The sequence below is a fragment of the Haliotis cracherodii genome, unplaced genomic scaffold, assembly GCF_022045235.1.
Source record: "Haliotis cracherodii isolate W230 unplaced genomic scaffold, xgHalCrac1.p SCAF_17, whole genome shotgun sequence".
NCBI lineage: Eukaryota > Metazoa > Mollusca > Gastropoda > Lepetellida > Haliotidae > Haliotis > Haliotis cracherodii.
Window position 1 is genome coordinate 19,902,375 of NW_027266272.1, and position 25,569 is coordinate 19,927,943.

At 41.8% G+C, this 25,569-nt stretch overlaps 4 protein-coding genes across 4 annotated transcripts in view; 3 read left to right on the plus strand and 1 right to left on the minus strand.

Moving 5' to 3' along the window:
- The window catches only part of LOC139464503 (DNA polymerase subunit gamma-1-like), a 35,085-nt gene extending 27,608 nt beyond the window's left edge, over positions 1-7,477 (plus strand). Inside the window, exons 18-23 of the mRNA XM_071246028.1 lie at positions 2,099-2,238; positions 3,668-3,694; positions 4,149-4,263; positions 4,586-4,837; positions 6,161-6,278; positions 7,030-7,477. Of these exons, the coding sequence (XP_071102129.1) occupies positions 2,099-2,238; positions 3,668-3,694; positions 4,149-4,263; positions 4,586-4,837; positions 6,161-6,278; positions 7,030-7,130 (753 nt within the window). The 3' untranslated portion in view covers positions 7,131-7,477. The remainder of the gene's footprint in view (positions 1-2,098; positions 2,239-3,667; positions 3,695-4,148; positions 4,264-4,585; positions 4,838-6,160; positions 6,279-7,029) is intronic.
- A 3,331-nt stretch (positions 7,478-10,808) lies between these two features.
- On the minus strand, positions 10,809-15,185 carry LOC139464504 (uncharacterized). The gene is made up of 4 exons (XM_071246029.1): positions 15,079-15,185; positions 13,702-13,793; positions 11,993-12,146; positions 10,809-10,869 (listed from the first exon to the last, which is right to left on the minus strand). The coding sequence occupies exons 1-4, from the start codon at positions 15,183-15,185 to the stop codon at positions 10,836-10,838; spliced, it is 387 nt and encodes a 128-aa protein (XP_071102130.1). The 3' UTR covers positions 10,809-10,835.
- Positions 15,186-16,923: 1,738 nt separating this feature from the next.
- On the plus strand, positions 16,924-18,618 carry LOC139464505 (uncharacterized). Its single transcript, XM_071246030.1, has one exon. It carries the CDS (start codon positions 16,924-16,926, stop codon positions 18,616-18,618), a length of 1,695 nt encoding a protein of 564 aa, XP_071102131.1.
- A 2,633-nt stretch (positions 18,619-21,251) lies between these two features.
- Positions 21,252-25,569, plus strand: part of LOC139464506 (nucleolar MIF4G domain-containing protein 1-like) — a 34,253-nt gene continuing 29,935 nt past the window's right edge. Inside the window, exons 1-2 of the mRNA XM_071246031.1 lie at positions 21,252-21,449; positions 25,373-25,513. Of these exons, the coding sequence (XP_071102132.1) occupies positions 21,261-21,449; positions 25,373-25,513 (330 nt within the window). The 5' untranslated portion in view covers positions 21,252-21,260. The remainder of the gene's footprint in view (positions 21,450-25,372; positions 25,514-25,569) is intronic.

A 25,569-nucleotide genomic window follows, 5' to 3' on the forward strand; every position in this document is an offset into this window, starting at 1 on the left:
TGTCAGCATCAGCAGAGACCACGCCAAGGTAGGGTAGAGGTGATGGAGGTAGGTCAGTAGTAAGGTAGGGGGAAGTCCACAGCAAGACCGCGGAGACTGTCAGCATCAGCAGAGACCACGCCAAGGTAGGGTAGAGGTGATGGGGGCAGGGCAGTAGTAAGGTACGGGGAAGTCCACATCAAGACCGTGGAGACTGTCAGCATCAGCAGAGACCACGCCAAGGTAGGGTAGAGGTGATGGGGTAGGTCAGTGGTAAGTAGGGGGAAGTCCACAGCAAGACCGCGGAGACTGTCAGCATCAGCAGAGACCACGCCAAGGTAGGGTAGAGGTGATGGGGGCAGGGCAGTAGTAAGGTACGGGGAAGTCCACATCAAGACCGTGGAGACTGTCAGCATCAGCAGAGACCACGCCAAGGTAGGGTAGAGGTGATGGGGTAGGTCAGTGGTAAGGTAGGGGGAAGTCCACAGCAAGGTAGGGTAGAGGTGATGGGGGCAGGGCAGTAGTAAGGTAGGGGGGAGTCCACAGCAAGGTAGGGTAGAGATGATGGGGGCAGGGCAGTAGTAAGGTAGGGGGGTGTCCACAGCAAGGTAGGGTAGAGGTGATGGGGGCAGGGCAGTAGTAAGGTAGGGGGGAGTCCACAGCAAGGTAGGGTAGAGGTGATGGGGGCAGGGCAGTAGTAAGGTAGGGGAAGTCCACAGCAAGGTAGGGGTAGAGGTGAAGGGGCAGGTCAATAGTAAGGTAGGGGGGGAGTCCACAGCAAGGTAGGGGTAGAGGTGAAGGGGTAGGTCAATAGTAAGGTAGGGGAAGTCCACAGCAAGGTAGGGGTAGAGGTGAAGGGGTAGGTCAATAGTAAGGTAGGGGGAAGTCCACAGCAAGGTAGGGGTAGAGGTGAAGGGGTAGGTCAATAGTAAGGTAGGGGGAAGTCCACAGCAAGGTAGTGTGGAGGTGAAGGGGTAGGTCAATAGTAAGGTAGGGGGAAGTCCACAGCAAGGTAAGGGTAGAGGTGAAGGGGTAGGTCAATAGTAAGGTAGGGGGAAGTCCACAGCAAGGTAGGGGTAGAGGTGAAGGGGTAGGTCAATAGTAAGGTAGGGGGAAGTCCACAGCAAGGTAGGGGTAGAGGTGAAGGGGTAGGTCAATAGTAAGGTAGGGGGAAGTCCACAGCAAGGTAGGGGTAGAGGTGAAGGGGTAGGTCAATAGTAAGGTAGGGGGAAGTCCACAGCAAGGTAGGGGTAGAGGTGATGGGGGTAGGTCAATAGTAAGGTAGGGGGAAGTCCACAGCAAGGTAGGGGTAGAGGTGAAGGGGTAGGTCAATAGTAAGGTAGGGGGAAGTCCACAGCAAGGTAGGGTAGAGGTGAAGGGGTAGGTCAATAGTAAGGTAGGGGGAAGTCCACAGCAAGGTAGGGTGATGTTGATGCCAAGGTAGGGTAGAGGTGATGCCAGGCTAGGGATAGGTCCACACACAGCGATGTTGATTTGTTGTGAAGTGAAGCTACTGTAGCCATTGTGTTTATAATAATAGCATACATAGAACTGAATATTGTCACAAGCTTTAACATGTTTCTGTATTGTCCCCTTGCAGTTCAGTACACTTATTGTGTCTCTTCTGGTCTGTTGATCTTGTCCAGCCCTCCTAGGCACCAGTTGATGGGCCTCATTAAATTTCTGACCATGCAAGTTGTTTGTTCTTATACCAAGGTTCAGTCCGTCCTTCCGAAAACTTTGTCCGTGCGATTTCTCTTAAACTATTCAGTGGATTCATCTCAAACTTAGTACATATAATCTGTGTCATATGGAGGGGTGCAGTCAAAAGAAAAAATTGCTTTAATTAATTTTCATTTTTTTTATGAATTTTTCAAACCCTAACACTATCCATTATTTATTTTGAAACTACTGACACTAGGCGGGTCAGGGGTATTAGTGAGCCACGCTCACTTTAGCCCTTGTTTTAATTTGAAAACAGATGGTAATCACCAGGGGACAAATCTTGAGAAAAAAAGGAAACTTGTATGTAAATTACCATTCAGCAGCCATTGAAACATGAACGGGAGCTTTGTCATCGTACCCCGATGGTGTGCATCGTGGCTCACTTCAATCGCAGGTGATGAACTATGGCCGCATCTATGGGGCGGGGCAGAGGTTTGCTGAGAGACTCCTGGTGCAGTTCAACCCCCGTCTCACCCCCGAGGAGGCAAAGCAGAAGGCTAAGAAGATGTACATGGCCACCAAGGGGAAGAGAAGGTCAGTACAAACTGTGTCAGGTCTGTGGTTATTCCGGGGTAGAGTAAGACCCCTGTAAGTTTTGCTTTTTGTGAAAGGCAACTAAATGAATCGGATGGTCAGGCTCTGATACTTGATTGGCTGAATAAAAAAAGGTGCCACTTTCTGGATAACAACTTCTGGTTATTGCACATGGCGACGATGTAGATTGGCTAATGGTGTCATCGTGGTCCGATGGCATGGAACGTTGTTCATTCCGTGTCTGTCTGTTTCTGTTGCCTGGTCTAGACTTGATTATTTACTGTCCAAACTGTTGTACCAGCAGTATTGCTGACTGCAGGGTTAAACTGTCACTTAACCATTGTATGTAGGGAACAAACAGTGTTCTTGACTTTTAAGTGTATGCAAATGAACTTCACACAATAATCCTCCTATATTGACAAGTAATTTACGTAAGGTTTTCTCTTCAAAATGTTTTGCTTCGAAGGAATAGCAAATCTGCATTTTTCATAAATGATATTTTACCAGTCTAAAACCCCTCCTGAGCAGTGATGCTGTTCCTTTAATTGAGGTGTGTTATTAAGATTTGATACCTCTTATTGACCAATTCAAATCAAGAATCTGTAATCTTGTGTCAGCTATGGCCACTATAATGGCTCTAACATTTCTTGACAAGTGTTTATTGTCTTTGACTATTAAACTGCCATTGGTATATAGGGTTGTGGAATTTCGTACCCAAAATGAATTTACACCCTTAAAAATTTCATTCCCCTGAAATAATGAGTTATTTCGTACCCTATGTAGTATTTCTAAGTTTACCTTTATAAGGATGTATTAGCGTCCTATTATAATTTTCATAGGCTTTTAATCATCTTACGTATTCAAACGGCCATGTTCATCGCAATTTCTCGTGAAATGCATCACAGTGGAGCAGTGCATTCATAACTTAGGGATAAAGAACAAAACAGTCGCTGATGAGATGTCATAAAACAAGGTTATCAGTCTTGCACAGTCAACCCCACATATATACTAATATACATACAACTACCATCATACAACATACACAACCAAAAACATCACATGTCAAAAAACATTCACATTTAAACAGTCAAGCATTAATTCTCTCCAACATTCATGAAAAGACACACATACATACAACTATCAAACCAAATAATGTCAATCATCGCATAGTCTGGTCCAGACAGCCCTTCATTTAGCTTGAATATAATGTTGTACGTCTGTCTTGGTCTGGAAGAGACATGCATGGTCTGTTCATTCTTTCATATTACGTAATTTATTGCTTATTGCATAGGGGTACAAAATTACTTGCGGTTTGGTGTTCGAAAGTACTCATTTTTGGGGGTATGAATTTGTTTGGGGTACGAAATTACATTCTTGGACACAGCTTACGTTGCTATAGTTAAAGATTTATCTCCCTTGTTTATTTCAGCCAATCAGGACTGTGGGTTGGAGGAACGTAAGTTGTTTGCCGCCCTAAGAAATTTTATCCTCCAGTCTTAGATTTGGGAAGGGTGCGGGATTGGGGGGGTTACACATCTGAGATCTGCATCACTTTGAGGTTTCCTCCCAGATCAATCATACACGCCGTGATATAACTGGAATACTGTTTAGAGCTGTGTTATGCCCTACTCACTCACTCTCCGATTTTTAGATTAAAGCCATCAAAACAGTGTGAATTTATCAAGCAAACTTTGTCTTTATGATTTAATAGACTGTTAAGTTTCATCTTTCTTGTGCCAAATAATGCATGTACTGGTATGTTGGACAAATAATAGCCTTTCAGGCAAATGACAAATAACAATACAGATATAGTGACATGCTGTCAGATTGTGTCGTTAATCAGCATTTACATAGATCATTCTTGTGTCAGATGTATTTGTTATATCTGGGCTATATTTTTCTTGTTGAAGTGAGAGCCATATGTTCAATGGCCTTGAGAAGATAGCAAGGTCAGAGGAACCATTGACGCCAGTTCTGGGATGTCGAATCAGCAGAGCTTTGGAGCCGGAGCATGTTCTGGACGATGTAAGACTTCTTCTTCTTCACAATGAGAATCAGTTTCATTTTACTAGAACTCTAAGTACCAGTACATCATGAAACAATTGTCACTTTTGGGCTATTTCACTGATTTAAAAAAGTTACAAGAACTAAAAGGGGATTCTGGGTAATATATGTCACCAGCAACCTTACTTGTCATAAGAGGAAGCTAAATAGATCAGTCGTCAGGGTTGGTGACTTGGTCGTTGGCATGTCATCATTTGTTTGTTTATTTGTCGATGTGTATAGCTATATTAGATATTCTGTCAATGTGTATGGCTATAATACATATTTTGTCAATGTGTTTCAGTTCATGACAAGCCGAGTGAACTGGGTCGTCCAGAGTTCCGCCGTGGATTATCTCCACCTGATGTTGGTCAGCATGCGCTGGTTGTTGGAGACATTCTCCATCAGGGGGCGCTTCTGTATCAGTATCCACGACGAGGTCCGTTACTTGGTGAGAAGCGAAGATCGGTACCGAGCTGCCCTGGCTCTGCAGATCACCAATCTGTGGACTCGGTCAATGTTTGCATCCAGACTCGGGATGAAAGATCTGCCACAGGTAGGTAACAAATAAACATAGCATCATATAATTCCTGCAACTATATTATATATTATAATATATATAATTGTGCAGAGAGAGAGTGTATAGTTAGCAATATTCCAGCAATATCGTGGATGGGGGAACATCAGAAATGGGCTTCACACATTGTACCCATGTGGGGAATCGAACCCGGGCCTTCAGGATTGACGACCGAACGCTTTAACCACTAGGCTACCACACCGCCCCTAATTGGGCCTAACACTATTGGCTGTATTATGTTGGTTTGTTGTTTAACGCCGTACTCAGCAATATTCCAGCTATATGATGGAGGTCTGTAAATAATCGAATCTGGACCAGAGAATCCAGTGATTGACATCAGGAGCATCAATCTTTGCATTTGGGACACAATGACATGCATCAATCAAGTCAGCAAGACTGACCACCTGATCATGTTAGTCGCCTCTTATGACAAGCATGTTTTGGTGAAGTACCTATTCTAACCCGAATTCTTCTAGGGACATCTGTATTAGAATTACTTAGTACCACGTTTTCAGATTTTTTATACATAAATGTAAAGTTTGCCTGTTCCTGATTTCATGAGGCCTTTTAGTTTTATTTCCTCGGATTATATATCAACCAGCAGAAGTGGATTTAATTTCTATTTTGCTCCAGCACGTCTGTTAGCTAATTTAATCAACTCCCAAGTTGGACAGTGAGGGAAGGGAAGTAACTCTTGATGTGTCATTGCAGTATAATTTTACTGTCTATTTACATGGCTGACATTTAAGAGTGAGTAAGTGAGTGCTTTTTTAGCAATATTCCAGCAATATCACAGCTGTGGACACCAGAAATGGGCTTCACACATTGTACCCATGTCTGGAATCGAACCCAGGCCTTTGGCATGATGAGCGAACGCTTTAACCACTGGGCTACCCGACCCCTGACTAATAAATAACATTAAACTAATATCACTGATACGATTTTGGATGATGGTTATTATTCAGATTTGTGCATCAGTGGGATATTGTCTCAGCAAGAATATACAGTTAAGTTTTTGTTTGCATTGTTATCTATCGTGTAGTCTGATTTTCAATCACGAACATTGATACTACTTAATTTTGTTCATCTGACATACTAGTCAATCCGACATAATCATATGCGACCAACCATGTCGGATTAACGGGACTTGACTGTATGTCAACAAAATACCTCACATGACAACATGGAGCCACAACTCCAGAAGTGTTTTTCCTGTGTAGGAGAAAACTGTAAGTTTACCAATATCTATTTATTCCAGTTTATTTTTAACAGATATTATTGTAAATTACAATCCTGTTTCAGTCAGTTGCCTTCTTCAGTAGTGTAGACATTGATACCTGCCTGAGGAAGGAGGTTGTGATGGACTGCAAAACCCCCTCAAACCCCCACGGTCTGGCCAGGGGCTACGGTATTCCACAAGGTAGGGATACACAGATTCATACAGGCCAGAAAACCTTTGAAATTGGTAGTCCTGCCTTGAAACGGCCTTAAGTTTGAATCTGCATTTATAATGCCTTAAACTTTGATTAGGTGCCTGGAAAAGGCCTTTAGTTTGTTAACCATGGTTAACATTGCTGTTACATAAATATGTTACAATTCCTTTTTTTCTCTAATGAATAAATTATATAGTTAATGACTAGTTGATAGCTTGGTGGATAAAAGATATTGAAACACTGTTGTAAGGACTTAAATATTTTTTTGGAAAAATTGAAAATAAACAAAATGCAAGTGATTCCGTGGCATTTGATTGGCTCACCAAGCAATTATATTTGCATTTATATTTCCATAAACCCAAAAATACATAAGGCCATGCCCACTTACAGTGTTCTGTTTCTTGATTTGTTGACAATAGAATGGGAGGGGCTTGTGTTGCATTATTGCACTGACCAATGTCACTGATTTCGTACTGTTGTGTTAGGGACTAAATACAGAGCTGGGAAGTTGTTATTATTGACGTATTTATTTATAAGAATTTTCTTCCATATGATTTTTTGTTGATGGAAGCATAAACGTATGCCCACAGGTTAAAAGCCAAAACATTATTGAAGTTCATGTTTATTTGCAAGTGGAACCAATGAGTATGTCCTCATGTATCTATTTGAAATCAGATTTATTTTTAATTTAATTTAATGTAAAGATTTAAAATTTTGATATTTTTTCACTGTGTGCAGGTGCTGCTCTGGATATTTATGAGATACTCAAGATAACAAATGGGACGCTGTGTGCCAAGTCTCAGAATAAGACAGCACTAGATGGCGTTAAGGAGAACTGAGTTTGTCAATGTCAAGGTCACAAAGGCTTTATAAAGACTGAATCATCTGTAAGTGAAGCTAGACAGTGTATTAGTTGGTGGGCATTACCACCACCGCGTGTGTGAGTGAGTGAGTGGGTGAGTGAGTTGGGATTAATGCTGCTTTGAACACTGTCAGTTATCAGATATATCCTGGCGGGTTACCTTAAGAAGGAAGTCCAAAGTGATGGAGGTTCTTCAACTCGGGTTAGCTTGGTATGGAACTTGCTTGATGCATGTCACTGTACCCCGACTGCATGGATCAGTGCTCATGATGTCAGTCAATGAACTGTCTGGTTCGGACTCAATTATTTACAGAGTTCCCTCATATTGCTTGGGGGGGGGGGGGGGGGGGGGGCGGCAACCGGTCGCCCAGTTGTCTCAGGCGCCGCGCGATTCACTGTGCAGAGTTGCGTCCCTTGGGCATGCCAGAAACCCATGATTGTTGGTTTGGATCCCAGTTCGCCCCGATTATGTTTCTAGGTTTGTCAGCACCATACCCGTGCTCGTGGGTTTCACCAAAGTGGTAAACATCTAAGACCTGCATCACCTCGGGTTTTCCTCCTACATTAAGCTGACACGCCGTGATATAACTGGAATACTGTTAAAAGCAGCGTTAAACCCAACTCACACACTCACTCATATTGCTGTAATATTAATAAGTGAGATTTATAAAAACAAAATGGTAAGTGTCCAGAATCAGTGTTGCCCACCAAAATGAATCTTTAATACTTTTCGAAATTTCCAAAACCCAACTCACTCACTCTGCAACTGAACCACATGAATGGTTGCAGGAATATGGCAGGAGAAGTATTTTTGTTTGTATCAGAAGATAAGGCTTTAACCTACAGATGGCATTTATTCTTGCAACAGTTGCAGTTGTTTTCTTGTTGATCACTGAAACAGTCTACATTTGATTTTGTTTTGTTGTTCTATATGATGGTGCTATGTTCAAAATAAATACAGACTAAATGGAAATGTGTCATGTTATGAATGTTTCTCACTGGTAAATAACAATCAGCATAAGCATAAGATACACCTGGAAAAGAGTTCAGCGCCCCCTGAAGTACACAACTGTTGCGCAAACATGAATGTAATTCGAAAAATCATTTTGGTAATGGCACCAGCACTCACCCGAAGGAGAGCTGGATGCGCCATAGACGACGGTCATCAGGATTTGGTAAAATGGCTTTTGGAGATTTCCTTGGCAGGAAGAGGATGGAGAACAAAGAAACCACAACTCATCCAATCTGGTACCCATTTATTGCTGGGTGAACAGAGGCACATTTCGAACAAAGTCACATGCCCAGGGGAGTTGCTTCCCTTGTCTGCTGGCTCATATCCAAGTTTCTCCTGATAGAGTGTCACAGAGGGTCATGGTTTGATCCATAGCCGTGTCATTGACGTTACGAGATGATGCGTGTTGTTCCCTGCCTGGCACTCGCCATCAAGACGACTGGTCGGGTCACTCAGTATACTGAGGGGTGTTTATATATCCATGTTAAACTCCAGCATGGTATCTCAGTGGACTAGCACTGTAAAACTGTTATTAGTCTGGACTAGTACAAACAGCCACACACATCACTATATAAGTGCAAAAATCTTGGAACACATGTTAAAACTCACTCACCCAGTTTTCCTTGGTGATTATTATTGATGATAATGATGTATTGGCAATATGCTATGTGTTTCCAATCTCATTAAAATCAGATCTAAGTTCTTGCTGCCGCTAAACAAAGATCTGAGGACATCCCTTTACGGGTCACATCACAACGACCTTTCGCGAACTAACTAGAAATGACTAACTAGAAGTCGACATCAGCCAATTAGAAAGTAGCTTTCTCGAGCTGGCAATCGTTTCAACCTGGCAACTTCCATTTCAGACTACGCTTGAAAAATATGTTGACACAGTTCTCGATTAAATTTTTGAAAAAATGAACAAACGAACATTCCGGAATGTCTAATATATGGTTGAGATTGTGTGGCAGTGTTTCCCACGTACTGTGCAACACCTCCACGGAAGCGAGAGATAGACGATACGTTTTTTGACGGAATCAGTCATACGGGCCATAATACCCCGTATTAACGTTTTCGAGGTTGCATGATTAGAAAACAAATTCCGACTGTCACTTTCATGATCTGGTAAGCGACGCTTTGATTGGTCGGGTGAAAGGTCGTTCTGACGTGATCCGTAATGGGATATCCTCGGATCTTTGTTTAGCGATTTCGAGAACTAAGATCTGATTTTAAGGAGCTTTTTCGTGGTTCAATCACATGCAGTTTTGGCAGTGTCCAGTGTGTGTTGGGGCATGAAGGCGCCACTATTGCTGTGCAGTAAGACTGGGAGAGTAACTCGAGTAACTCGGGTCGGATGGGTCCTGAGTATGACCCGGGTACCCACAGGACTACCTGGACCCGTGGTTAGTCACGTGATATATTCTTTAATGACAAAAACTCTATGGTTACACTATAAGTCACTAATGTTCCCATTTCTTTCTGACAATGCACCCATGCCTTCTGACTTTTATATGTTTGGATAAAGATAAAACTTAATGGAGTAAACTTCAGTGTATGCATGACCAGATCATTTTACACGTGTATCTAATACATTTTGCCAGGGCTAAGGTCAAACTTTTCCAAATCGGACAGTTTGTACCTTTCTCTAAATACCTGCAGCGGGTAGGGTCGGGTTATAGGGTGTTGGGTACCCGAGTGGTAAATGTGGACCCGTCCAAGCCCTACTGTGCAGAGTTGCTTCAGAGGCATGCCAGAATTTTATGATTGTGGGTTCGAATCCCAGACCCTTCCTTACCACGATTCTTGGTTTGTCAACACCATTCTGTGCTCGGTGCTTTAACCAAAGTGGTAAACATCTATGGCCTGCATCAGTGGAGGCTTTTCTCCAACATCATACTGACAGGCTGTGATACTAAAGTCCAGAGCAGTCCACGCTTGTCATAAATGACGAAATAGATCCGGTAGTCGAGCACAATCACATGGTTGATTGATTCTCAAACTGACATATCTGCTCATAGCGTCAGTCACTGGTTTGTCCACCCTTGAAGATCCAGGGTAAAATAGGTCTTCAGCAACCCATGCTTGAGGTAAAAGGCGACTATGTTTGTCGTAAGAGGCGACTAACGGGATCAGCTGGTCAGGCTCGCTGACTTGGTTGATGCATGTCATCCTATCCCCGTGTGGATCGATGCTCCTGATGTCAATCACTGGATTGTCTGGTCAAGACTCAATTATTTACAGACCGCCGTCATATAGCTGGGATATTGCTGAGTGCGGCATTACACAACAAACAAACAAACAAACAAACACTGGTTTGTCGGGACCAGGCTAGATCATTTACAGGTAGATGTCATAATAAACATAACATAAATAACCAGAAATCTCGATTTAAAAATAAATATATATGCTACCAAAGTGGCACCATTAGTCTTTCATGGTCTTCTATGTGACTAGGGTGTGTGTTTCTTAGGTCTTACAATTAATTTTTAAAAATGTGATCATTGCCTTGATATGTGTTATTTTTTTAAACCAAGTTCCAGCAAATCTAAATTCATTTCACTCGCTTATGCATGAAGTATCATTGTCTGTCAAGGTCATTGACATACATCTTTTCCAGGAAATAAATGGGAAACATTGGGAAGCACAGGGTTCAAATGTTTATTGAGGCTTTTAAAGATTGAATTTTTTTAGAAGGGTCTGGAAGCTGAAAAAGAAAGGGTTGAGTTTATTATGAATGTACAACTATAAGAGGATGGGAAGACGGAGCGACTCATCTTGCATGGTCCTTTCTTTGCTACTGAATATCCTGGACCAATTTGCCACTAATTCTTCATTCCGGAAGTGACGTCACAACTATTTCTAGCAAAATATTCCTATAGGCTCGTGAGAGTAATTTGACAGAAAGGATATTTCCAGGTGGTGGTATTTGAATCGAATTCAAAACAAAGCTATGGTAGCGATTAGGTCCTGGGTATAAGAGATACTCCTTGGAAAAGAGTTCAGCGCCCCCAGACAATGTACACAACTGTTGCGCGAACATGAATGTAATTGGAAAAAAACATTTTGGTAATGGCACAACAGTCACCCGAAGGAGAGCTGGATACACCATAGACAACGGTCATCATTGACATAGAGAAAACAACGCAAATCAGCAGGTTTGATGTCTAGGGGTGATCAAGCGTTCTTTGCTGGAATATCGACAAGATTGTTACGTTCACGTCTGACACTTACGAGGAGCAGTCTAGATTATGTTAACGTCTGACACTTACGAAGGGCAATCTAGATTGTTACGTTCACATCTGACACTTACGAAACGGAACCCGGAAAGATCCGGGTTAGAATAGGTCTTCAGCAACCCATCCTTGCCGTTATAGGCGACTATGCTTGAAAGAGGCGACTTACGGGATCGGGTGGTCAGGCTCGCTGACTTGGTTGATGCATGTCATCGTATCCCAACTGCATGGATCGATGCTTATTATATCAATCATTGGATTGTCTGGTGCAGACACGATTGTGTACAGACCGCCGTCATATAGCTGGAATATTGCTGAGTGCGGCGTTATACAACAAACAAACAAAACAAAACTTAGAAAACGCAGTCCCGATTTTTACGTTAACGTCTTAACACTTACGAAGGGCAGACTAGATTTTTACGTTCACGTCTAAAACTTACAAAACGCAGTCTGAGTGGGTACGTCACTTACGAAGGGCAGTCTATATTGTTACGTTCACGTCTAATACTTACAAAGAGCAGTCTAGATTATAATGTTAACATATAACACATACGAAACGCACTCCAGATTGTTACGTTTACGTGTAAAACTTACGAAGGGCAGACCAAGGGACAGGCCATCTTGAGGGCGTCCACCTTGACGATGAGAGGGCACTCGGTCTCACAGAGCTTCTCAGTCGTGTCGGAACCAAGGGCATTAACCAAGAGAGACATAATGTGCCTGAGCTCGTTTGTATCTAGAATGTTAGCTGAAGAGAGAAACATCCGATTCTATTAAGTAAAAAGCAACCTTCACAGAATACCTGTCACGTAAAAAGAAAGACAAAATGATTCAGCCTTGTACACGAATTACCATCTTCCCATGGCAAGAGAGTTAACTCACTATAAAAGTCCACTTTCCATCCTTGCCGAACTAGGCTGGTATTATATCGAGTTTTGGCTGGACTAACGAGTCTATGCATAGTCCAATCAAAATCGCGCAACGAAATCGAAATCATGTTCGTAAACTGTCGGTCGATTGCAGGATTTGCAAAGCATGTGCACCGCCATCTCGTTGTCAACAGATATTTTCCAAATCTTTCATGTTTTTAATCAAGGTGCTCACATGATTTGATGCATTTCGCGTTGTAAGGCCCGTTTTATCACAATATAGATCGTGATTATCGATCAGATCGTCTAGACTGGGCGCCGCCATTTTGTTTGAAGCAAATGCAGGTGATACGAGAGGTGGAATCTGATTGGTCCATAGGAGAGGCATGGAAGGGACATAACTCGTGATAGCCATTGGTGCCGCTAGGATCGAGCCAAGGTATTGCGGCCTAGATCGGCAAGGTCGGAAACTGGACTTTTTAAGTCAGTTAACTCTCTTGCCTCGGGAAGATGACGAATTACTTGCATTCGAATATTGTGCCATTTACAATATACGACATTGTTTTGAATTTATGACAGTCATTCAGTTGCCAGTTGTGTATGTTGGATATTGTTGAAAGTTAACGTGGTAGTGTTTTAATGACGATGGGGGTCAGTACAAGTGAGACCCATGAGGATCCGGGGTAGAATAGGTCTTCAGCAACCCATGCTTGCCGTTAAAGGCGGCTATGCTTGTCGTAAGAGGCGACCAACGGGATCGGGCTCGCTGACTTGGTTGATGCATGTCATCTTTTGCCAATAGCGTAGATCGATGCTCATGATGTCAATCAGTCGGTTGTCTGGTCCAGTCTCGATTATTTACATACCGCCGTCATATTGCTGGAATATTGTGCTGAGTGCGGCGTTAAACAACAAACAAACAAAATTAAAAGATGACCCGTGTAGATTACAGAAATGCCACAATGAAAACATCGGTCCTGAATCAGTATCATCGTGGAGGGGAAAAGGAGGACAAGGGTATTCCTAAGTTTGTTTGTTTGTTTGTTTGTTTGTTTGTTTCTGGTGTAACGACGCAATCGATCACCAATATTCCAGTTATATACCGGCGACCTGTAAATAGTCGAATCTGGGCCCCATTCCACAAAGCGATCGTAGTGCTAAGACGATCTTAACATAGTCGTAGCGCTTAGATCGTTTTGTTGAACGGGCCCCTGAGCCAGACTACACAGTGGTTGATTTTATGAGAAACAATCCACGCCATCGGGGTTCGATGACACGCAATCTACCAAGTCACCGAGTCTGACCACCCGATCCATTAGTCGCCATTTATACGACCAGCGTAAGATATGGGGGAAATTTCTAATACGGAATTATGCCGGGTGTTCATGGGTTTCGGGTGAAAAAGGGTGTGTGTGTGGGGGGAGGGTCACTCACCGAAAATCATCTTTTTCTCTAGTGGCTTGGAGAAGGCCAGAGGCAGCAGGACAAGGAGCATAAACACGGCCTTCATTGTTCTGTGAGCCGTGTAATAAAAACAAAACATTAATATTCATCACATTTCATTTCGGTCGCTTTTAAGTGTGTGAGTGAGTGAGTGTGTGTGGTTTTACGCCGCTTTTAGCAATATTCCAGCAATATCACGGCGGGGGACACCAGAAATGGGCTTCAGATATTGTATCCATGTGGCGAATCGAACCTGGGTCTTCGGCGTGACGAGCGAACGCTTTAACCACTAGGCTACCCCACTGCCCGGTCGCTTTAAAGAGGAAATTGTAGAACACAGATACTGTTTGCTTAAAATGAATATAATAGTGTTCATGTGGTTACGGATCATTGCGAAAGCGCAACCCATAGTTGAAATGTGAGTACAATAAAACGGCGATTGATTAAGATGTTTAGGACAGGCACTAAGTCACATATTTATTTATCATGACGCGGATCACGCCTTACTTAATTGGTCATACATCTCCCATCACACTGCATGATCATTGGGCGGGAGATGACAAACCACAAAATGCATCCCTTTTCCCCAAAAATGCTGCATCCGCGCTTGCCTCATACATGGGTGAGTGAGTATGATTTAACGCCGCTTTTAGCAATATTGCATACGTGGCAGCTTATTTAATGAGGAAGGAAAGCCCAAATTGAAGTAAGTCTCAGACGTTTACCACTTTGGTGAAACCAACGCGCACGTGCATGGTGATGACAAACCTTGAAAAATAATTGGGGTGAACCAGGATTCGAACCTACGATGATAGTTTTCTTGCGTGCCCAAGGGTCTAATACATGACACCAGTTAACTCAGTGCTCACATAATTCCCTTTTTTAATGAGATCATTGATTTATTACAAAAAAGAATTCGCGCTACAGATACAGTATACTGCAAAAGGACCCCGAAGTAATTCTTACTTATTCTACAACTTTCGTACGTGGATTCAAAATCCTTTAATTAGTGATGAGAAAATTAACAAGTTTAATATCGATTTCTAAATATGAAGAATAACACACATTCAGTACCTCATACATACCTCATACATACGATATACTTCTGTAAACATTATGTCGCACTACATGGGGGCTTTAATGAAAGACCGAGATATATACTATGTATCTACAAGCATATGTTGTTACAATATGTTTATTGCTACATAAAATTTTAAAAATATGTACAAATGAAAAATGTTTCATTCTTGGTTCCTATACGAATTGGCGTTAAACGCTTGTGATTAATATGCCAAATTACGCGCACGAATTAATTCAGAAAATGTAAGCTGTAGAGCTATAGTGAGAAGTTATTTAGTCTTACCTGTTGTCCGTACAAATGTGGTACTGCTGTACCGTCGTGCCGCGGTATATCTATCAGCAGAGCCAGCTGATAAGGGTCCGCACCCCAAAATAAACCTGTTTGATTTCTCCATTTCTAGGTGTGGTGCGAGATAAAGTACGTTCCTACTAACCTTCCTTTCACTTGCAATATGCGTCTTATGTTCGATTTTTCGAAAATTGTGCCATAATCTAATAATAGTAAACTGATGATGTTCGGCTCCGATATTAACTGCCGGGCAAAAGAAAGTATACAATTGAAAGCTGGATTTGACCTAAATATTGCAAACGTTATCAAAACGGTACAAGGCTGGAATCAGTCGCCGATGCACTGCAAACTTATACACGTATCAAATACGTCACCATCGAATAACCATTTTGTTTGTTCGTTTTTCGCCACCATCAAACATGGGTGTATATGTTTTTGACCCGACAATTCATTTTTAATGGCGACAGGGGGTAGTAACATTGCCAAAAGAAATGATGAATCGAATGGGTTCCAGAAAATACCAAAATGATAGCATCAGTTCTGAAGCATTAGCTTTGTGGACAACAATAATATGGGTATTTTCTTATAGAAAAAAAAAATGAATTTCATGCGAAACCAAACACCCACCATAAACTTGCAGCGACTGAAAGAATATAATTGTTATGTTCTGAACAGTGAAGTTATGACCTCTTTGATAGGCATTTATAATTAGAAGTTGGAGTACTAAGTAAGGATAAGAATTTATGGATGAACAATTCCTTTATTACAATTAAGAGCGACGTTTCGGTGTAGGTTCAAACACCGTTATCAAAGCAAGTGATAACAGTGTTAATTTAGAACCTACACCGAAACGTCGCTCTAATTGTAATAAAGAAGCTGTTCATCCATAAATTCTTATCCTTACTTAGTGAAGTTATGGTCGTTAATCACGTGAAACGAATGTTTATTTTTTACACATGAGAAACTTCCTCAGGTCTAATTAAAATAAATGCTCTTTTTATGGCAAAATGCAAATGTGTGGGTAAGTATTAAACGTGTACGCCAGAAGAAAAACAAAAACATCCGTCTCGATTATCTGCCGAAACAGATTCCATTGGGTGTAAAAGGCAAAGTAACGGTGAAATTATTTTAATGGATCATTAAAAATCAGTGATGACACCAGGTGTTCGCGAAAAGGGTAGGCATGTCTTGCCCTGACTTTACGTTAGGTAGCGTAGTACATTAACTGAGACTAACAGCTTGAATCAATGCGTCAACAGCCAATGTGTTGCTATATTTTTTCGCCATTTCGTAACTTAGTAAGGTTTGACTGTTTATTTTCGGTTCATCACATGGGGTAGGAATGAAAATACTGACGTACAGATTGTAATACCGTATTCGACGTAATAAGCGCCCAGGGCGCTCTCAAAATTAGTAATTGGGGACTCGTATTAGAATAGTTTTTTGGTGAAAAAAAAACCAGAGTTGAAAGATAAATTTCGTGGTTTATGCTGACAGCCTGAAATGTATATATATGACAGATATATTTTTCCAGAATTCAATAGCAAATATTGCCGTGGGCGCTTATTAGAGCGGGGCGCTTATTACGTCGAATACTGTATATGAACCGCGTAGAGTTTGACTTCGAAAAACAAAGTAAAGCTCTCGTCCATGACGTCATTGGCTCTGTGACGTCTCGCACAGTAAGGCATGACGTCATTTACTCTGTGAAGAATCCATTATGACGTAATAGCTATAGCAACACAGTTCACAGTTATCTGAACCGTTTTCATTTAGGTAAAAGCTAACCCTACTTGGAACCCCCTACTTGAATAACCATCGGTATGAAATAGTAACATTTCACAATGAGTACAGGGAATCCGGAACTGACGAAAGAAACACACAACAATAGTGCATTGGAGCAGGAGGATGGAAGCGAGGATTTTCATGATTCTATCACGAATGATTCCGCCAATGATTCCCCCGAGCGTCTTGCCAAAGCACAGTCACAAAACGTGGAAGATTCGGTGGAACCAGAACCGGATCAAGAGGAGCAGTTTTATGACGTAACTACTGGTTTAGAACATTGCAAAATTGATGATGTGCCACCACAAGATAAAGCTGAATGCTGTGGAAATCCACTCGATGATTCTTCTCTAACGGATGATGACATTGAAGTAATATGTGAGTATATGTCTCCTGATGTGGCCACAGATTTCAAAGCTGAAATTGAAGCAGTGGCAAATGCAAATAAAACTAAAACAGATGATGATTATAAAATTGACCACATTGAAAGCGCTCCTAAGAAACAAACACCAGATGCTGCAGCTGAGTCAGACCAAATTCAACATGGCGACGTAAATGTACAAATACCACCACCCATCATGTTTTGGCCTCCAGAATGTTATATTTCACCGTCAGAGATGCCTCGGAATTGCCCGATACCAGACCCAAACTACTTTAATCCCTCCTTGATGTTTCAACAACCTCCTCCAGATCAGGCCTTTCCGCCACATATGTTAGAATCGCAAGTCCTCCAAGAACAGGAATTGGCCAAAGCTAAAACATGTGAACAGATCGAAAATGGCTACTTTCCCTATTCTACTGGCGAACCCCAGTCTCCAGCGTGCTCAAGCTACACGCCGTCCTTACCCTACAGTCCATACCCGAATGCATTCAACGGACAATTCCCTGCCGGTGCGTTCGATGATATGAGTGGTTGTGATTATTCAGGAGAACCATCTCCCTTCGTCTACCCATCAATCTACGTGTCCACATCCGGTCTCATGACTGTGCTTCTGAAAAACGACACTTCCGTTGAGATGACAGCTGATAGAACCGTGCGCATCGTCAGCCACAGAAGTAAGATGGCCGTGGCGTCAAGTGCACGAGGCAATATGAGTGTTTTGTTCCACCCGTCTGTCAAGATATTTCAAGATGGAGGCACTACCAGCGTTCAGATTAATGATGTAAAGGCCAAAATGTCGACAGATGACATATGGTTCGCGAATGAACGCAGTTCCTTTAAATTCGATTCCAACATGATTGAACCTGACACTATCACTTTCAGAAAAATGTCAGAGGACGAGTCAGTGAATCTTCTTTTCTCGGCCGATACATTTGGCGAGAAACATGTCCCTCAGTGTCTTGACGCGGCGTCTCAGGCGGAGTACGAAAATTTACCCAAGGGTGGAGTTCAAATCCGTATCAACAACGTCAAGATCACCCAAAGTGGACGTGGTGATGTGATCGTAGTCACGGGGCCGAAGTATCTGAAGATGTCGCCAAATGTGGGTATCATCCGAGTAAATACTCACTACATTGAGGTCGCAGTGGAGAAGGACTTGAGTACTCGAATTAGAAGAGGGGGGCACACTTTAACTGCAAGCGAGGGACAGGTGATCCTGTCTAATGGCAGGATCGAGGCGGGGTTTGATGAACACAGCCGCCTGAAGGTGTTGTCCCTACCTGGACGCTCCCCCCTCGAACTCGGGGAAAGGCGACCTCGGAAACACACTGGATCACCAAGACGAGCAACTGCCTTAGGTGGAATGTTCTAAGAGACACAATTTGTGGTTGACAGTTTACTTACGTTATATATTGGAACTTTTATTTTCGTTTAAATAAGAAGCTACATGACACTTGTTAGCTATGATGTTATTTATATGGAAATGTATGTTTGAAATGCAAATTATTATATTTAGAGTGAGATGCTATAAATGTTCTGTTAGTGCACAGAGATTTTAGCGCTACGACTACCATATGGTATCAAACCTATATACAGAACTTTGAGCATTGAGATCATTTTGTCGGAAAGGGACCCTAGGGTCCGTTCCACAAAGCGATCGTAGCGCTAAGGTGATCCTAACTCTACACTTTAACATAGACATACGACTGTCGAAGCGCTACGATCGCTTTGTGGATCGGGGCCCTGGACCCACATGCACAATGAGACCTTTGCGGTATACAGCAGTAGTAAGTCTATCTATACACGTTAGGTGTACTACTACGATAGTTTCAGAAGCCGTCGTTTTAAAAGAGTTTCGTAAATCCTTGAATAAACGTCCGACGTTTTTTAAAATTATTTTGCAAGGTCCCGTGGACAGTTAATACAGTGATGCTTCCATAAAATGCAGGCTTTTATTATAAGGCAGAGGGTCGTTGGACCAGCGTTTATTCAAGGATTTACGGTAACGATAGTTCGTAGCGCTTAGATCGATGTGTTCAAGTTGACGTTGCATGTGGTACATGTGTTGAAAGGTATACAATATTCAACGGAGATCGGACCGTTTAAACCATTCGATTCTAAAGCAAGCCATTATCAACATTTTGTACATAGGTTTCGGTGATATGCAGTCTGTGAATTACCATTGATGCGGAGACCTTGATATGTGAGGTGTAAGGTTTATAAAGTTTGTTTTTGAAATTGAGCATTGTCTTGTTACTTTTGCAGCCATTACGTCAATATTTGATACTCCGTTATTCTTCGATATTTGGGTGATATGCTGGACATTTCTTTTGCATCCATGCTTTAATATGAACCCTTTATGTGTATAGCTAACCCTAATCCGAGGAAACAACCAAACATTTCACATGTAGGGTACTATTTATTTCAAACATAAAAGGAAAACTAGAATAGGAAAATAATCATTCAAACTGCGACACAAACTCAATCAGTATATGAATAAAGACTCCGAACTAAAATTAACAAGTCAATAATATAGTCCTACACTTAGTTGTACTAGATACTTTTTATAACAGATTGTGGAAAAACGCCCAAGACTGTGAGTTATCTTGCATGATCCAGTCAACATATTTGCTTTAAACTATGAGTGTGATAGATAATGTGATCACTTGTCAAGTTCGTTTTTTTATCTCTAGTGTGGGTAGAAACTGGAGAAGACACCGTTTTCATTACCATGAAATGTAAATATACTGCCTCACGTTGCCTGAACAAGTAAACAAACAAAGTGCTACAAAATATAACAATTAGAAATCAAGTTAAAGCAAGGTTTTCAGTTTTTGATGTACATACTAGGGACAAGGGAAACATATATCTCGGGGTAGGGGTGGGGCTCATATTGGAAATAGGGACTGCCTCGAATCTCTTTGAAGAGACAATTAGAGCGTCGGGGATTTATCATTTATTTGATTGGTTGGTTGGTTTGTTGTTTAACGCCGCACTCAGCAATATTCCAGCTATATGACGGCGGTCTGTAGATTAATAGAGTCTGGACCAGACAATCCACTGATTGATCCACGCAATTGGGATCGATGACATGTATCAACCAAGTCAGAGAGCCTGACCACCCGATCCCGTTAGTCGCCTTTTACGACAAGCATAGTCACCTTTTACGGCAAGCATGGGTTGCTGAAGACCTATTCTACCCCGGAATCTTGGTACAAAACCATTTGGCAAACCCTTTTCTCTCGTACATAACTATTATCCATTGGTTGAACTTTTTTTTATTGTTTGTTTGGTTGGTGAAAAATGGTTGTTGGTTGGTTGACGACACTCAGCAATATTCCAACTACATGTACATGAAGGCGTTCTGTGAATTATCGACCATGTGATTGATATTATGCTCAATATTCAACGCCGTTGGGGTACGATGGCGGGCAATCAACCACGTCACCACCCAATTAATTTAGCCGCCTCTTACGACCATGCTTGGAACTTCTGACCCGGAATCATGCACGTTTGGGACTTCTGACCAAAAGGCCATAGATCAGTTGAAAGATATTTTCGCCTATAAATAACTTTGTTGACGTAGATCTTTATAGCCTAGAATCACTATTTATATGGAAACCATGTGAACGATTTAACTAGTTTCTCTAATGACAAAATATAGGTCTGTAGATTTAAGTAATTATACTATAATTTATATATAATATAATAATATAATATATTACTGTCTAAATTTCGAAAAAGAACAGGTCCGCAGAAAATTTCCTGGAGGACCATTTGTCAGCACCATAACATGGGTTCACTATCGGCTTTCCGCCCACACCAAGTTGACACGCCGCGATATGATAGCTGAAATACTGTTCAAAGCGTCTTACATGAACTCACTCATAGGACCCCCCACACGCTAAAAACCGGAAAACCGGAAGTTGTGAATTCAAGATGTCTGCGCCCATGAAATAAACACATGCCTTCGGACTTCAGTCGCTAATACTACCAACTACTCGGTTTAACAAAATGGGAAAGAAACAAAAGAATGATCCTCGATTAGTTGATAACAATGAAGACATTATTCAACCTATATCGGCTCCACCCAAAGTGCAATCAACCGCCTTTATCAACCCCGTGAAACAACGCAAGGACCAAAGGAAAGAAAAGAGACAGTTGAAAAAAGCAAAACGACTTGCATTTTCTCAAGGGAAAGAAGTAAGTCTGTTTATGACAAAAGCGTTCATGTCGTAAGTCCATTCGAGACATTTACCCGTAACCTTATCATTATGGGTCTAAAATAGGCTTCGATAAACATGAGATAAGGGCTTGTATTTCACAAGACTCGTCTGTTCGATCATCGGAGAGCTGGTAGCCTAGTAGCATTCGATGTCGAGAACCTTATTTAATATTTCACGTTGAAAAAAATCACAAGATCACATCATACATAAGCTAGTTAAAATTCTAATAAAATAAACAAAACACGCACATATTATATACATGATATAGAATCTATATGTATGGAAAGATGCTTAGGTAAAACATCAAGGGCGCTGACTGTACTTTATCGTGTGATAATGTACGCTTTTTTAGTGACGTCATAATGGGCTGACATTAGTACTGGGACAAGTCCAAATTTACTACCCGGGTACCCACACACAATTACATGACCCTACCAGGGTACCCGCTGTAGGTGTCCAGAGATGGGTACAAAATGTCCGATTGGGAAAAGTTTGATAGTAGTAGTAGTAGTAGTAGTAGTAGTTGTAGCAGAATGTATCTAGATCTAGATACATGTATAAAACGATGTGGTCATGCATACACTGAAGTTGACTGAAGTTTTAGCTTTGTTCACGCATATATAAGTAAGAAGGAACGTGTTCATACTCATTAAATTCCTGTGTAACAATGTAGTCATATAGTGACTTTTATGTCATGAAACAATATATCACGTGACTAACCACGGGTCCGGGTAGTCCTGTGGGTACCCGGGTCCTACTCAGTACCCACCCGACCCGAATACCCGAGTTACCATGGTTACCCGGCCCGGCCCTAGCTGACATCATGACACTATTCAAATTACCTCCCCTGTGATCTAACATATCCATGGTAACATCATTCTGTCATTACTGTCAATGAAGATGGGGCATACACATCAATTATCGATTGGAATTTTTTTTTATCTTGACCATGTCGACACATAATTGAATATTATTCCCTGGGAAGGAATATGGCAAGATAATGTCTAATTATCTTTCGACATGCCCCCGCCTTAACCCAAACATATTCTAAACCCCTGTGTCCATGCCACAGCAGCAACAAAGTTGTCCAAAGAAGACGTTTGTGTCGTTGGCTGTGTCTGGACACAGGGATGAGCAATCCTTGAAAAGTTTCAAAAACTACATGTATAACAGTTGCTCAGTGTAGATACTGTTGCTCTTCCTCCGCCATGTTCGTCCTATGGTAGCTATGACGCAATATCATGCCCCATGGTTTGAGTGCAACCAACTCAGTAAGCACAGTTTGTAATTTGTTTGTTTGTTTGTTTGTTTGTTTGTTTAACGCAGCAATCAGCAATATTCCAGCTATATGATGGCGTAAATTATCGTGTCTGGACCAGAAAATCCAGTGATTGACATCATGAGCATCGATCCACGAAATTGGGATACGATGATATGCATCAACCAAGTCAGCGAGTCTGACCACCCTATCCCGTTAGTGGCCTTTTACAACAAGCATAGTTGCCTTTTACGGCAAGCATGGGTTGCTGCAGACCTATTGTAGCCCGGATCTTCACAGGTTGCGACAGCCAAGTAGTAAGCGCAGTATTTCGTGGCTTGCAGTTATTTCAGTCCGCTATAATTTTAGTGGTGGAAACAAAGTTGCAACGTTTACAATGGAAAACAGATGAACTCACAACATTACCAGTGATACCCTACGCTGGCTATGTTTACAAGTAAACTCAGCACAACAACACACTTGTGGAATGTTTCTAGTAATGTGATTAAACTGAAGCAAATTTTTATAAAAGAAACTTACATGTAGTGAGTGAGTATGGTTTTACGCCGCTCTTAGCAATATTCCAGCAATATCACGGCGGGGGACACTAGAAATGTACTTCACACATTGTTCCCATGTCGAGAATCAAACCCGGGTCTTCGTCATGATGAGGGAGTCATTCAGTTGATAAGCTTCGAGTGGGTACAGGTTATCTAACATTTGTGACAAATCCACAACGCCAAAAGAAACTGGGTACAGATCTCCGTGGGTATGGATTGTCCATCTCCCATCACAACGTATATTGATGGACAGGAAACGATCGTGAAAAAACTCGACAGGTTCAAAGAGAAATGTGCGGTTACAAATCAGCATGTGTTTAGTGGTCGATTGTGACACAGGACCATGTCACCATTATTCTGTGATGACAAACCCACAGACGAGGTCGAACAACCCGAACTATTTGATGAATGATTTGTCACAGTGACTGTTCATAGTGATGACCACTGTAAGAGTGAGTGAGTGAGTGAGTGAGTGAGTGAGTGAGTGAGTTGGGTTTTTCGCCGCTTTTAATATTATTCCAGTTATATCACGGCGTGTCAGCTTAATGTGGGAGGAAAGCCCGAAGTGATGCAGGTCTCAGACGTTTACCACTTCGGTAAAACCCACGAGCACGGGTATGGTGCTGACAAACCTAGAAACATAATCGGGGCGAACCGGGATTCTTATCCAGTCATAGGTTTCTGGCATGCCCGAGGGACGCAACTCTGCACCGCGAATCGCGGCGCCTCAGACGACTGGGCCACCCGTGCCCCCACTGTAGGAATGAATTGTGTACTGGCTTGCTATTATGATTAGACTGGTTTAGTGTCATTGTAACTAGATCATGCTGATTATTTACTGTGTCTATTTTACCATGTTTACTATTTGTTTACAAACAGCTGTTATTTAGCTGTAGGACTGCCTACAGTGTTGCAATATCTCAAATAACTCACAAAAGCAATGAATTTATGGTGAAGTCCCTGTTTCAGTTCCTGGAGTATTTTTTTCATAACATTGTGTCTGTTAAGGGTGTTGCAATTAACCGGATTACCGGCTATCAGTTCAGTGGTCTGACTGGTTTGGATTTCTGTGAACTGACTCTCATAGTTATTTTTATGTAAACATATTCAAAGCTGCAGTCACTTCAATTTGTTACCCTCTGACATAAATGTGTTTGGCACTAATTGAAACTTTTCACAAGGAGACCCAGGTGGCAATTAGATTGGCTCAACCACATCCATGATTAGCTTACTGGGAGAACAATCTCATTAAAATCAGACCTCAGTTCTCGCTACCGCTAAACAATGATCTGAAGACATCCCATCAGGGGTCACGTCAGAACAACCTTTCACCTGACCAATCAGTGCGTAGCTTACCAGATTATGAAAGTGACAGTCGGAATGTGATTTCTATTCATGCAATCTCGAAAACTTTAACATGGGATATTTCGAACGATAGTTATGGGTTTAATGACTGAATCCTTACAATCTAGACCATTTATTAGCCATTCCAGAATGTTTTTTTCTTCAGGTTTCAAATTTGTAATCGAGAATTTGTCAAAATATGTCTCGAAGGGTAGTAGCCAATTTGAAATTTGTGCCGTAAAGCACGTGAAAGCTGCCTTCTGATTGGTCATTCCATTGGTCGGTCAAAGTTCGCGCAAGGTCAATCTGACGTGATCCGTAATAGGATGTCCTCAGATCTTTGTTTAGCGGTAGCGAGAACTAAGATCTGATTTTAATGAGATAGACCGGGAGAACCTTGTTATGTCAGTTAACCGGGTCGTTACCAATTACAAGTAACTGGTTCAGATATTCTGAACAGTGACACCCTCTGTTTTTGCCTGTTCACCCTCAGTCCAGCTTCGTTGTTACCATAGTTACCATACTCTTGACATTTGCTTAAAAAACAAACTGGATCTACACTCTATTAGCAATTTTAAATAAGATGATGTTGACAATGTGTCATGGTTAAATTGCTGAGATTAAATATTTTATCCCTGGTCTTTCCGAACAAATATCTTTTTCAATAAAATGGTTACTGAAAGTCATAAACGTCACAATTATCTCTTATGTGTCTGATTTGCAAGTTAATCTTGTCAGATGCCAACCATATCCAGACAGGAAATGGAGAAGAGGGCAGCTGCTGCACTGGAGAAGAAACAGGTGAAGAGGAGGGAGAAGAGGGCACGGGCCATCAAGAGGAAGATTGAGACCCGGAGGCAAGGCAAGGAGGAGATGCAGGTAGGTGTGCTTGAAACAGAACCCCCTTCCTCCAAGCGACTGGGGCGGTCGGGTAG